Source organism: Onychostoma macrolepis, chromosome 09 (genome assembly GCF_012432095.1).
Source record: "Onychostoma macrolepis isolate SWU-2019 chromosome 09, ASM1243209v1, whole genome shotgun sequence".
Classification (NCBI taxonomy): domain Eukaryota; kingdom Metazoa; phylum Chordata; class Actinopteri; order Cypriniformes; family Cyprinidae; genus Onychostoma; species Onychostoma macrolepis.
In genome coordinates, this window is record NC_081163.1 from 29,852,407 (window position 1) to 29,866,865 (window position 14,459).

Here is a 14,459-nt window from a genome sequence, read left to right on the forward strand (position 1 = left end):
CAATTTACCTTTCTGATACGTAACATATTCAACGAAACTTCGTCCAATGACATAGGTGAAACGCGTCACGTGATTCACCAAAGTGAAAATATAATGCTTAAATTATTTGTTTATTGTGTTATTCATTCTTTTCAGACAACATAAATGAATTCTCATTAACTTATCTTTATTTTTTATTGTTTTAATTAATCTGATATAGGGTGATTGCATTGCTAAATGGGGTGCTGCAGCACCACTATTCCCTGCGGTTAAATCCCAAACATGTTTTCAAAGAGAAATTGTTACTATGCAATATCATGTTTTTTTTGTTTGTTTGTTTTTTAAATTATTTGTTTATTACCCCTGATGTTTTATATTAGAAATAAGGTTAAATAAATCTCGTTTAAACTTATACCAACATACCATTTTTTAAGAAAAAATGTATTTATGTTTTTATCTTTTTTTTCATAATTGTATAATGTTCAATATTCGCATTTGAATGAAAGTGCATGCCAATGTTTATTTAATTTTAAAAATAAATAAATACATAAAAATGCCAAATTTCTTTTTGCTAAACATCTCCTTTGCTAAACACTGAAAGATGTAAAGTCATACAAGTTTGGAATGACAGAAATATAATTTCTGATTGAACTAATGCATCTCTTTAAATAAATGATATTGACAGCATCAAAGTGGAAGGATTAGCAATGAATTCTGGATCAGTACACCTCTTCTAAACATCTACACTATAACAGGAATAGTGAAAGTATCTAATTTCACAGATGAGATATCTTACTTTATATTACTGTCTGGAAACATAGTTAGCACATTAGCATTAAACGTCTGCCAGCCTCGGGCAAATGCACGAACAGAGCAGATAGATAAATGTTTCAGAGGACTCTCTGTGGGACTTCTCCGAAGGCACAGAGAAAGATTCTCTCTAATATGAAATGGAGATTTTAATATACTTTAAAGACACCCTCAATAGCAAATAAAATTGTAGTTTTGTCTCATTATTGCAGGCTAGAATTGGTCTGTGTGCTTGGGGCAAGATGGATCACCAGTGGGCTTATTACCATTATTAGCACATTTAGTGCTAGTCCCTGTTGCCAACCTTGCTGATTGTAGGAAAACATCTCCCTAATAACCTTAACGAGAATAATGCCCCAGGATGCGCCATGTCCTCCTTAGAGAGAGGGTATAATGTGCTGGAGGCAACACATCCGCTATCCCTCCCAAAGTCACCCGCACTGCTCCTCCTGTCTCGTTGGCTCCGGTTTCTTTGCTGTGGGGCAGTAATCTCCTGTCTGCTCCACTTTACCATACCATGAGAATCACACCCACAAGGAACCGAGCCACAAATTGTTCAGATGGATGGAGCGTAAAATTGATAAGAATATTAAATTTGCCATTTGACAATGCTATGGCATCTATAACCTGCAGTAAAGTCCACTGGAGTGATGGATATTCCAGAAGAATATCCTTTGTTTATATTGCATAGTGTTTTTGTTTGTTATCCAATAAATTTGTTGGAATAAATTGGGGGAGAAAGGATTGTTTTGACTAGGCATGTGGTTAGTTGACATATTGATCTTTTGTTTATTTGTTTAACTCATAGCCTAAATTAGGAATGAATTAACCATTTACATATGAAAGCGAAAGGTGGCAGTTTCGTTTAAACCATCCAGCATGTTAATCACATTTTGTCGTGACTTCTTCATTTTAAATGGTTCTGCGGTCGGTGTGACGAATTCATTTTTTAGCGTACAAAAACTCAATTACTGCGAGTTCATAAAAACTGCATGTATAATAATATAGAAGAAATTGTTTTAGATGAATTATAGCAACTTACACTCCAGGACACTGCTGGAAATGTCAATCACCCAGCAGCCACGTGCTGAAGTAACAGAACCTCGGAGGATTTTGTGGAGTGAGGCGCTGCCCCCTACAGGACGTGAAGGAGAACTGCGCCGCGTGACGTCACGCGCTCGGTGACTCAGTGGGATCATGTGCTGAGACGAACGAGGAAAACGAGACCTTTGAGTGGATCGATAGACAGTTAGGCTCAGGCTGTTAGATAGAGAAACTAGTTTTACATTGAATTAAAGAGAAAAACAAAGTCTAAGTTAAGTTATCATGGCATCTCTGTTTAAAAAGAAGACAGCTGACGGTAAGTCACTTTGTTAATTGTTTTATTATAGTTTTTCATGGTCAGATCCATGTTATAATTTACACCTGTCTGCCTGCTGCATCTTTTGAAACTTTATCAGCATGTTTCACCTGTTTTGCTATGTTTACGTACGGAAGTCACAGTCATAAAGGCGGAATATTTGCTACATGTGTTTATATAGATGTTTTTGTTATTAATAATGACTGTGAATAAACAGTACTTTCATTATAATAACAGGTGTTTCATAAAAAAAATGACAGTTGTACTCATGTGTCTGATCCATGCGTTATGTCTTCTGACATTAATTACATTAAAAAAAAAAAATGTTTTTTTTTTTTTTTTTTTACATATATGATTATCCACTGTACCAAAAGTGAAAACGATTAAAACCAATATTTCATCGTAAAAAGTAACAAAGCCACTCAGTATCATGTTGGTTACCTCATAAATTACAGGTCTTTTTTACATTCCTTTACATTGAAACAGTTTTTTGTTTTACATTATAGATGTTGAGAGCTCAACACGCAAAACAAACATTCCCTCAGTGGACAGCATTGTAAAGATCAAACTGAGTTCTGAATATTTGGCATAGTTAGCTGGTTAGATTAACAGGTTATCTGCCTCAAGACACTCAACTGATCATTGTAGCTATCATTCAAACACTTTCATTTAAATCTGTCTCCAGTGATTAACAATAGAAACACTCATTCATAACTCATTCGTACAGTTCATACAACATTTCAAAGTCCGTACTGATCTTTTTTTTAATTTTACCCTCCTAATTTGAGAGAATGTTTTAAAGTTATTATTATTATTTTTTGTTTTGCTTTTATCAGCTATAAAAATAGCTACTGCCTATACAGACACACACACATGGTATAATCTATAATAAATGACTGATGTTTATCAGTAAAGCAGAAGAGTTGGAGGTAAACTGATATAAAATCATTTGAATCAGTCATAGTATTTACTCACGTTCTGATGCTGTTGTCATGGTCAAGTTGAATTCCCATCATTCCCGAGCCTTTGTCCTCTTGACCTTCGTGCCAAGGTGAGCCAAGCATCATCGTGCCAAAGTATCCTCTCAGATGGCAGAGTTGGTTTAGCTCAGCGAGTTTTGTGGACGATAACCCTCCCTCAATACTACGTTTTCGATACGTCATCTTTTGCGTAGACTTATACGTGTACACAAACTCTCTCATCAAGGTTTAGGGATGGGCAAGTAACAAAATTATTATGATAATTATGTAAAAAAATATTTACAAACTTTTTGTGACTTTTTTGTACTTTTCCTATTTTTGTACAATACTAATGAAGTTTTTATTTCTCTTTATTATTGACATATATGTAGAATTCTATCCAGATTTTCTACTTTCATACATTTAATACATATTTCATACTTTTCAGAATTTTAAATTAATATTTAAACTACAATTAGATTTTTCTTTTTATTTATATTCTTACTTATATTACTTATTTTTTATATATATTTTCTTTTATGATTTGCTAATAACTGATCAATTTGCATGTTTTTTTTTCCTATCTTATTTTTTTAATTTAATTATTATTATTATTTTTTTTTACTTTTTAATTGATTAATTCATTTACTTGTTAACTACATCTTTTCCCCTTCTTTTTTAGTTACAACTATGAATTAGCTTACAAGACTCCACTTTTTACTACTTAATAATTTTTCTTGTATTTTCTTTAACCCGCTGTCCTCCTACTACGCCCTCTGTTGCTTCTAATATGTGACCCTGGATCACAAAATCAGTCTTAAGTGTAAATTTTTCGAGATTGAGATTTATACATCATCTGAAAGCTGTATGTTTGTTTGTGATGTATGGGTTGTTAGTATAGGACAATATTTGGCCGAGATACAACTGAAATCTGAGGGTGCAAAAAAAAAATCTAAATATTGAGAAAATCACAAAGTTGTCCAAATGAATTCTTAGCTATGCATATTACTAATCAAAAACGACATTTTGATATATTTACAGTAGGAAATTTACAAAATATCTTGATGGAATATGATCTTTACTTAATATACTAATGATTTTTGGCATAAAAGAAAAATCTATAATTTTGACACATACAGTGCATTTTTGGCTATTGCTACAAATATACCCCAGCGACTTAAGACTGGTTTTGTGGTCCAGGGTCACATATTGACTGTGTAACCTCACGGGATGTTATGAAATAATTGGCATTCATGAGGGCACATGTTGGGCTGATTGCTGTGTAGGAGAGCGTATCTTCCCTATAGGCGTTGTGGCTGCACTCTGCCATCCTTAGAGGTGGAGTATGAAGAGGAACCTTATGTTCAGTGCACGTGTTTAGCTTGTCCCTCAAATGCATGGAAACAGGAAGAGCATGATCTTGCTGGCTTTGCTCCTAAAAAATGTTTTTGTTTTTTTTGGCTCCCCAGGCCCATGCAAGCAGATTTCATTAACTGCAATGTTCAGATCCAATATAGACTGTGAATCAAGCCCATTTAACTGCTCTTGTGGTTAATTTGCCTAAATAGATTTTCTTCCTGAACCGGAGCATATCAGTTTTTCTTGACCAAAAATACTAGCTGTATTCTTCAACAAACAACAAAAATAGTAATACAAACAAATGTAGCTTAAGCAGCGATAATTATTGTAAGCATGATGTGGAAGGACCATTATGTTAAAGGATGCTTACCTGTTTGTTTTATTTTATTTCATTTTATTTTAATCAAGTAGAAAACAAAATCACACAATACCTGCAAACCACTCATATTTTCTTTAGAAGTTAGTTATTACTAAAAATATAATGCAAACAGTAATAATGAAAAATATTTTTACAATTTAAAATAACTGTTTTATATTTGATTGTGTTTTAAAATGTAATTTATTCCTGTGGATGCAAAGCTGAATTTTCAGCATCATTACTCCAGTCTTCAGTGTTACATGATCCTTCAGAAATCCTTGTAATATGCTGATTTGATGGCCAAGAAACAATTATTATTATTATTAATGTTGAAACATCTGCTGTTTAATATTTTTGTAGAAACTGTGATACTTAAAAAATGAATATTTTGTAATCTTATTCAATCTTATCATACTTTTAAACAGTAATGTGTGTGTGTGTGTGTGTGTATATATATATATATATATATATATATATATATATGTATGTATATAAAAAAATTGTGTAAATAAGTTGTAGCAGAACTTTGTTACTGTAGACTGTCAGCCAAACGCCTTTACATTTTTTTTGTGGCTGAATAAGAGAAAGACTAAGGGAGGGGGGGAGGGAGGAGAAAAAACTCTCAGTTTCAGATCAGTGAACTGTATGAGGATTTTCCAGAAGGTTTTATTGCATGTTTTTCTCTGCCCCATCCTGTCACAGATATCATTAAAGAGCAGACCAAAGAGCTGAGAGGCACCCAAAGACAAATCACCAGAGACAGAGCTGCCCTGGAGAGACAGGAGAGGCAAATGGTGAGTGGAACAAAGCAGTTTCATATCAGTTGACTTCAACTCCCAACGTCCACCTCTTCCCTTCCAGCACCATGCGTCGCTGCTTGTGCCAGAAAGACCCTCTTTGATTTCTTTTTATTGCATCAAAGAATAGAGTTAGTTAATTAATTTATTTTTGATCATCCTGTTAATTGCACTTAGAAACAGGTATCACGTGGCCTAAAACAGTTAAAAACTGTTCATGGCTCAATACTCAGGAGGATGGCTTGAGTGTTCATGTCGGCCCACCACACTGTTAAAGCTCAGAAGAATCCAACACTCCCGCTCACTCCCTCCGTTCACGTTAATTGTTTCTATGTAAACACAGAAATGTGCATAATTGCTTCCCAAGGGGGGGGTTCTTTTTTCTTCATCTTTATTGTAATTAGACATGGATATGCTGTGTTGTCTATTTCATTTTTTTTAAATGACCTATATTAAAAGATAGCTGCAGGGTGGTCATGTGCCGCTGCTTTAATATCCCACACACATTGAAAAGCTGGGGTACAATTTAAAGAGTTTTTGGATGGTGAGGAAATGATAAAAAACGTTTTGAGTTTTGGGTGAACTGTTTCTGTTTTTCACCTCTAAAAAAACTGCTCCAGATGGCGTCATATCCATCAACTGCTGGATAATTATTAGTCATCTGAAGTGGGTCATACTTTTCATTATCTGGTTTCTGAAAGGGCTTTGTTAAGCACATCAGTCTGTCACTTTTATTCTAGTTTTTCAATCTATAGTGCTGCCTAGTGGCTGACGTGACAATAAAACATCTCTAATAAGCCTGATGCTACAGCTTCATCTCACTCAGCTCTCTATACATGAATATTTATAATGATGGCACATCATTTTTTATCATGGAAAAACAGTAAAAAATGCCCTATTCCAGTCATATTTTGTTAGTGACAGGCAAACATGGGCAATATAGGCAGAAGCTGTCATGAAACGTCGTTGTGTTAAAGTAGGACAGTGCTGTGTGTGTGTGTGTGTGTGTGTGTGTGTGTGTGTGTGTGTGTGAACGCAGTTAATGTGGCTGCTTGCGTTTTGCTTAGCAGGCATCATGCGAGGTGAATGCAGCACCTGCTCTAATGTGTGTATCATTAGAGTTCATTCTGTCTAATGTGTCTGTTTAGCTGATCAGCATGAGTTTACCTGAGAGACTAACATTAAGAGCACACAGGAGAAAACAAGATCTGCTGAGGTAAATGTTAGAAAGAATATGCCTGGGATTTACATTATGGATTTAATAATGACTGACTTTAAGGTGAATTTGATCATTTCTGGACAACTATTGGAACCAAAAAGAACTGCAAACTTATATATTATTATTTTATATTATATTTTAATATATTTTAAAATGTAATTTATTCCTTTGATGATAATTACTCCAGTCTTCAGTGTCACAGGATCTTTCAGAAATCATGCTGATTTGCTGCTTAGGAAACGTTAATTGTTATCAATGTTGAAAACACTTGTGCTGCTTCATATTTTTGTGGAAACCGTGATGAATTTTTCAGGATTATTTGATAATAAAAAGTTCAACAGCATTTATTTGAAAGAGAAATCTTTTGTAACATTAGAAATGTCTCGACTGTCCCTTTTGGTTAGTGTAATGCATCTTTGATGAATAAACTCTCAAAACACTTCTTCTGGAGTGTGTTGTAGTGTTTTCTATGTGTTGCAGGCTTTAATTCTGAAGGGCACACACTCTCATGGGAGATCTCTGCAGGCACTCACACTCAGTTTTCCCACATTACATCTGAAAAACACCTAACTGCTTGAAGTTCCTCAGGGCAGGGAGCTGTTTTCAGATGTTTACTAATGTAAAGAAACACAGACCTCTGGGTAAACATGGCACAAGTTGGTCATGAACATGTCTGGGTGACTTCTTGTTCTGTTTTAGAAGTCAAAACTCAGTTTTGTTCCAATTACATGTAGAAACACCCATTGTTCACTGGATGCATTTATTCTTGACAGGAAATGGAAATCAAAAAAATGGCCAAGACTGGAAACCGAGAAGCCTGCAAGATACTAGCCAAACAGCTTGTACAGCTCAGAAAACAGAAGAACCGAACCTACGCCGTGAGCTCTAAGGTCACGTCCATGTCCACGCAGACCAAGGTCATGAACTCTCAGATGAAGATGGCTGGAGCCATGTCTACCACAGCGAAGGTAAGACGCTCAGACCTCTGAATGGATCTGCATAACTACCAAATTAGTTATTCCATTGCTGTCCATGGAGGACTTTAGTGGGACCTCCTCATTACAGGGCTCTACAAAAGTCCCAGTTCTCCCCCACCCCCCGATGACGGCTCTGTATTATTCACATGCAGCCTGATGTTCCCGGGAAGTGCTGGAAAAACAGAATCCCTTATGTAGCGAAGAACTTCAAAAGAATCCTTAAACAGGGTTTAATTATCATGTCGTTGAGGGGCTCCTTACTTCACTGCTATTATTGTGACCCAGTTTATATAGTTTCTGCACTACATTTAGAAAGAACTCTTATCAGGGCAATCTCTATGTGTTGATTCACACTGTCCTCATTACTGTTCATTTAGGGTTTTTCTATGATGTTTGAACAGAATTTGAAATATGAGACAAGTTGTTCCTCTATGGCACTTAGAGCAGCTGAATTAATTGGCTAATCTATTTTCTTTAATAAATGTGATGCCAGTCAACCAGAAGGACATTATAAATGCAATGAATATGGTGGGTTTTTTTGTTTGTTTTAAGCAAGCTCTCTTAAGGACTTGTTTAATAAGATCTTTCCAGAAGTTTTTGAATTTTTATATGTATATAATATAAAGTTTTTATTGCATTTAAAACACCCTGTGTAATTTTATTATTATTTATTTTATTTTATGAAATCAAATTAATTATAAGAGAATTTAAGCAGAATTTAACCTCCTCACTGGAATTCAAACCTGAGCTGTTAAAACACATTATAGCATTTTAAATTTAATTTTATAAAGAAGTTTTTTTCTCAGCTGGTTTTAATTTTTATTTTATTTCAACTTTAGTTAACATTTTTGTAATTCGGTTGTGTTTTTGTAATTAGTTTATTCGGGGGGGTTTTGTGTGTGTTTTATCTGTATAGTTTTTATTCATTTTAATTTCAGTTTTAGTTATTTCAGTACATTAAACTAAAATGAAAATATAAATGAACCATTACTTTTTAGCTGACAAAAAAGGTTTATGTTCTTTATATTTTATTTTATTTCAAGTAATGAGATTTTTTATTGTTTTAGTTTTAGTTTTAGTTAACTGTAATAACCCTTCTAAATAATTTTTCAAAAATGTAGTCAAGATAATGTATTGATCATTAAAATATTGAAAAACATTTCCATCAATTTTATTTTAGACAACTCTATATGTATTTGGAAAAAAAAAAGTCTGTACAGCACAGCTTTTGCCATGAGAATAGAATGTGTGTGTATCCAATCCATATTGTATGAGGAAGGAAACTATTAATATTTCCTCACCTGATTGTTAATGCATCATGGGATTTGTAGTCAATCATAAGAAGGTAGCTAGTGTAATAGATATGAGATGGGTGATAATGAGGCTGTGTGTAAATAATTCTCTGTAATCAGATAGGACTCTTCCTGTGTGTGTGTGTGTGTGTGTGTGTCTGCCCTGCCACAGTCTAGAAGCCCAGAGGGACAGTAAAACACACTTCTCTCCATGCGACCTATTTTTATGTTCTGTGTCATCTACTTACTGTACTCCCCCTTCTCACCAAATGGTGTGAAGTTGAAATTTATGTTGAGCTGCATTCAAAATGTATTCGTCCGTGGTGGATTTTTGTCAGCGCTTGTGTTATTTTTATTACCGTTTTGTGCACCGTAAGGATGCTCTATTTATTCTCTGGGAGTGTGATGGATGGCTTGAACTCTTTCTGTCTTTCAGACTATGCAGACTGTCAATAAAAGATTGGACCCCAAGAAGACGCTGCAGACGATGCAGGACTTCCAGAAGGAGAACTTAAAAATAGGAATGACAGAGGACATGAGTAAGTTCTTCGACGTGCCTGACACACATTAGTCTGGTTTTGTGGTTCTCAACTGATGGATCTGTTCAGGGGAAAGAAATGATGCTAAATGATATACTGACTATGTATTATATATTGAGTTGCATTGTATTTTTTTAAATTCACCTTACCATATAATTGCGCATAGTCAGGATAGCAAAATAACAACACTTCCCATATTTTACTTCACATCATAAGCTATTCATCCAGTCAACTTTGGCACATTTTATCTATCGCCTGGCTGAAGCAGCCAAATAAGGTAGATGCCAACCTGGACAGATTGTGTGGCATGTTCTCATCCTCAAAAACCATGTATAAAACTGCATAAATTAAAGGAAAATATGAATCAGACTACATAAAAACTGGCTCACTTGCAACAAGGGCATAGTTTGCGCACACAGTGAGTTCTGTGAATTATTGGCTACAGACAGCATGAAACCATCCAAATTCGTTATTGTGCAATTAACAATTTTGGCACTGTGTTGGGTTGCCACTAGTTTTCAGTAGCTAGACCTTACGGCAAAAGTCTTAATCCACATTGTAGCCAAAAACTGCCTGTTTAGACAGGAAGAGATAGTTTGAGTGTCATGTAAGTGACCAACCACCATTTTTGTTTTTTCATGTGCCCTATTTTGGTTTTATCTGCTATTTAGGGTGGATTTTAAAGAAAATGCTGAAAAAACTGTAGATAAAATAATTTCAAAATTTCAAAATCAATAATGACTAAGGATAATAATAAATTAGGAGAATGAATTAAGTAGTAAAAAAAAATTAATAAAATGAGTTGCTAGTAAGTACTTCAAACTAAATTCTAAACATCTTTCAACAGTTTGATGCCACTAACCTGAGATACTCAGAAGCTCTCGTTCAGTCTCTTACCTTGCAAACAAACTTGATTTCCAGTTGGATTAATAAACATTAAAGGGATAGTTCACCCAAAAATAAAAATTCTGTCATTAATTACTCACCCTCATGTCGTTCCAAACTTGTGAGACCTTTGTTCATCTTCAGAACACAAATTAAGATATTTTTGATGAAATCCGAGAGCTTTCTCCATAGACAGCAACACAACTGACACGTTCAAGGCCCACAAAGGTATTAAGGACATCATTAAAATAGTCCATGTGACATCAGTGGTTCAACCATAATTTTATGAAGCTACGAGAATACTTTTTGTGTGCAAAGAAAACAAAAATAATGACTTTATTCAACCATTTCTTCTCTTCCTCCTCAATCTTCAACGTGAGTTCACGAGAGTATCACGAAGCATGTGTGTGCATTCCTCCGCTTGTAAACAAGCCGCAGCGCAAGCGTGTTCTACATCAGCAGCACCACACGCATGGTACTGTCATGAATGCGCAGTGGAGAATGATACGGGAGAGAAGAATTGTTGAATAAAGTCGTTTGTTTGTTTTGTTTGCGAACAAAAAGTATTCTCGACCTTCATAAAAATTACAGCTGAATTACTATGTCCTTACTACCTTTCTGTGACTTGAACATGGTAATTCCCTTGCTGTCAATGGAGGGTCAGAAAGCTCTTGAACTTCATCAAAAATATCTTAATTTGTGTTTAGAAGATGAAAGAAAGTCTTACAGGTCTGGAATAGCATAAGAGTGAATAATTAATGACAGAATTTTCATTTTTGAGTGAACTATCCCTTTAATTCCATCTGGATCCTAAAACAAAACCAGTTCAGACTCACTGGTCTAGAGATTGGGTTATTCTGTCAAATTTTCTGTCCTCAGTCAACGATACACTGGATGAGATTTTTGATGAATCGGGTGATGAGGAAGAAAGCCAGGACATCGTGAACCAGGTGCTGGATGAGATCGGCATAGAGATCTCAGGAAAGGTAAGACGCTGTGCAGTTGTAGCGACGGCCCCAGCGGCAGCTTTGAGCAGATGGCTGGACCCTGGCTGTGATTACTGTAGGCCTTTCTTTAGATTCATGAGATGCAGAATCATTGTATCTGATTACAGCAGATGTGTATTCCCTTGGGCCAAAATGTAATACTCATATTACCATATTCCACAGATTCTTTGTCCTGTTTTTCCACAAATAAAGTGCTTGGGCTCTGTTTCTATAGAACAGTTGGGATAAACAATGATCAGATTTGATTGGCACCACATCTATTGCCCAAAACAACAATTAAACAGAGGCTTATGCTGGTAGAGTTGTAGCACCAGGTGATCTGTGAAATCTGAAGTTTTACTGCTCTAATAAAGGGCTACAATTGTTATTGTTTCCGCAGATGGTAAGAGCCCCCTCAGCAGGAAAGATCCTCCCTGGCGCCTCTCCAGCAAAGTCTAAAGCGGCCACCATCACAGACGCCGAGATCGAGAGACAGCTGAAGGCTCTGGGAATGGACTAAATCTTTTCACCCTCCACACATTCGTACCCACTGCCACCAAAGGACTCAGAGTGGGAAAAGGGAGTTTCTAAGTAATAAATGAAAGAAGAATGTCAATAAACATACTCTTATTGGAGTATGGCAGTGAGATACTGGAGGAGATTCTGTGGTCAGATATATACAGCAGATTTAGACGTTCTGACAAAATGCTGTCCAAATCTGCTGCACATATTTAAAGGTGAAGGATGTCATTTTTGCACCACTAGAGGCTCCAAATGTAGCATGATTGGGCGGGCGGGGGGCGGAGCTATCTGTTTGGGCGACCAATAACAAATTAGGGGATGGGGATATTGAAAAGTTAATGGCCAAAATCACATACTTCCCTAGTATGTAAACAGAGTAGTATGTTTTTTTTTAATTCACAGTATTCATAAAATAGTAGACTAAATTTATCTGGGTGACCTACTACATTCGTCGAAATTCTGAAGTGCACATCTGATGGACATTTTACTGTCCCATTCGGAGTGGATTTGTGAATAACAATGTAGTGGTACAACTGACATGATAACATGGCAAATATAGTACATCTGGATTGCATTCGCACTATTAGAGCATACTTTTGTAACAGTCTGATTCTGCTAGTGTGCAAAAATTACACACTTTACTTTTAACTTTAAAGGGTGCTATTACTGTGACCATGAATTGGAAGATTTGGTACTCCATGGGATTCCCATGTATTATAGGGCTAATCATCTCATGTCATGCTAGTTAAAAGATGCTCATTATGTGTATTTTCATGTCTTTTTAGGTTATGTATGACTTAAGGAAGTAAGTTACGGAAAACAGTTTTCCTTTGCAGTGAGGTTTGGTATAAACTCTTGCATACATACATACAAATCATATCTTGCATGAGAATCTTTGTTGATATGATAATGTGATGAAGTCTTTACTTGTCAACCTTGAAACAATCCAACCATTAAGACCCTTCTACTGTCTGATGATCTTGGTAGGTAAAACAATGGTACAACTTGAATGATGTGCAACATACCATCATACCATGTCAATGCTGTGAAAATATTTTGAGGAGAAATAATCAATCCTGTGGGATTTCAAACTCTGTTTACATTGTTTAATCAATACTTTTAATATGAGGATTTAGAGCAACCAATAACTTGGTGTTGAACCCCGTGATTAGAGGTGATTTCAGTATTGTAATCACTAAAGGTGAACAATACAGTACCGTGTGAATGAACCAGTGTTACCGACAGATCTGCTCATATGTTGTTCTGCAACAACTCTTTGTACTGCTGTCTCAGCTGGTATTGTAAAATCCCATAACCATGTCAGTCTCTGATATAATTGTAGTTCATGTAATGCTGGAATACACATTTGATATTTGCACTGATTTCCAGTAGTCAAAATCAGTCTGCAGAGTTCGGGAAGTCGGAGTTGACTGATTTCACCGAAAATCACATCGTGTATGATGGGCACAGACCACAGTTTTTGAGCTTCAGACCACAAGTCCATCCAATTGGATGAGATCAAACGTCATGTTTTAAAATCTGTTTGGATTGTATTCCAGCCTATAGAAGAACTACAGTATCAGTTTTTCTTTTCAACTTCATCTGTATGTACTTCTCAGCACTATTTAAAAAGGTTTTTTTTCCACTCTAGCCAATAGTGTGTACATAAATGTACAGTTTATGCTTTGATTTGATTTTCTAATTAATAAAGTACCTTCATATTTGTGAATAACTGGTGTTTAACATGTTTACTGTAAGCTAATCAGCAAATTTGTACAACCATTAAGAGGCCAGCTGAAAATAAGAGGGTAGCTTGTACTGATTTGTTAGTAGTCAAAATGTTATGAACCTCTACAATTGTTCTAATGGCCTTTTAGAGCATTTCATTAAATTAGACATCATTAGTCATAATCACAATGAAACATGGTTTTTAAATAAGGTCTTAATGAGTTTGTAGAGTGACCTTTCTTAAATGAACCATGGTGCAGTCCATTAATTTTAAAGTCATTTAATGTGGTATGGATGTGTAACTGCTGCAAGCATTTCTGTAGGACTGAAAAACTTGTCAAGTGCAGAATCAGCTGGAATACATATGGAAAAAAATCAATAATTTTATTGTTTTTATGGGTTTTTTTATTATATGATTTTTTATGTATGATATATACTGAAAATGTCAAATTCTGCCAACATTATCCCAGAGTATACTGTATTTATTGCATTATTAGATCACATGGGACAGTAAGGGATGTATTGCTGACACAGTCAATGGCAGGAGATGATGATCATATAGATCATCAGCCATATCTCTCTGCTGAGAGCGCTTGTGTGCAGGTGAGAGACCGTGCTGCCTCATTATAACACTGTCAGGAACAATGTAATACTGTAAATAATCCCTCAGTAAAACCCAGCAGAGCTCT

At 35.5% G+C, this 14,459-nt stretch overlaps 1 protein-coding gene across 1 annotated transcript; it reads left to right on the forward strand.

The window, feature by feature from the left end:
* The first annotated feature begins 1,958 nt into the window (after positions 1–1,958).
* chmp2ba (charged multivesicular body protein 2Ba) lies at positions 1,959–13,754 on the forward strand. The gene is made up of 6 exons (XM_058787342.1): positions 1,959–2,149; positions 5,528–5,619; positions 7,615–7,809; positions 9,547–9,649; positions 11,414–11,520; positions 11,921–13,754. Exons 1-6 carry the CDS (start codon positions 2,116–2,118, stop codon positions 12,038–12,040), a joined length of 651 nt encoding a protein of 216 aa, XP_058643325.1. The 5' UTR covers positions 1,959–2,115; the 3' UTR covers positions 12,041–13,754.
* Positions 13,755–14,459: the final 705 nt, after the last annotated feature.

Excerpts from the sequence above, each read along its gene's own strand:
- chmp2ba (XM_058787342.1), top strand. The coding sequence starts at position 2,116 with ATGGCATCTCTGTTTAAAAAGAAGACAGCTGACG. Across the intron at positions 7,810-9,546 it reads CCATGTCTACCACAGCGAAG|ACTATGCAGACTGTCAATAA; the intron begins GTAAGACGCTCA and ends TCTGTCTTTCAG. Across the intron at positions 9,650-11,413 it reads AGGAATGACAGAGGACATGA|TCAACGATACACTGGATGAG; the intron begins GTAAGTTCTTCG and ends TTCTGTCCTCAG.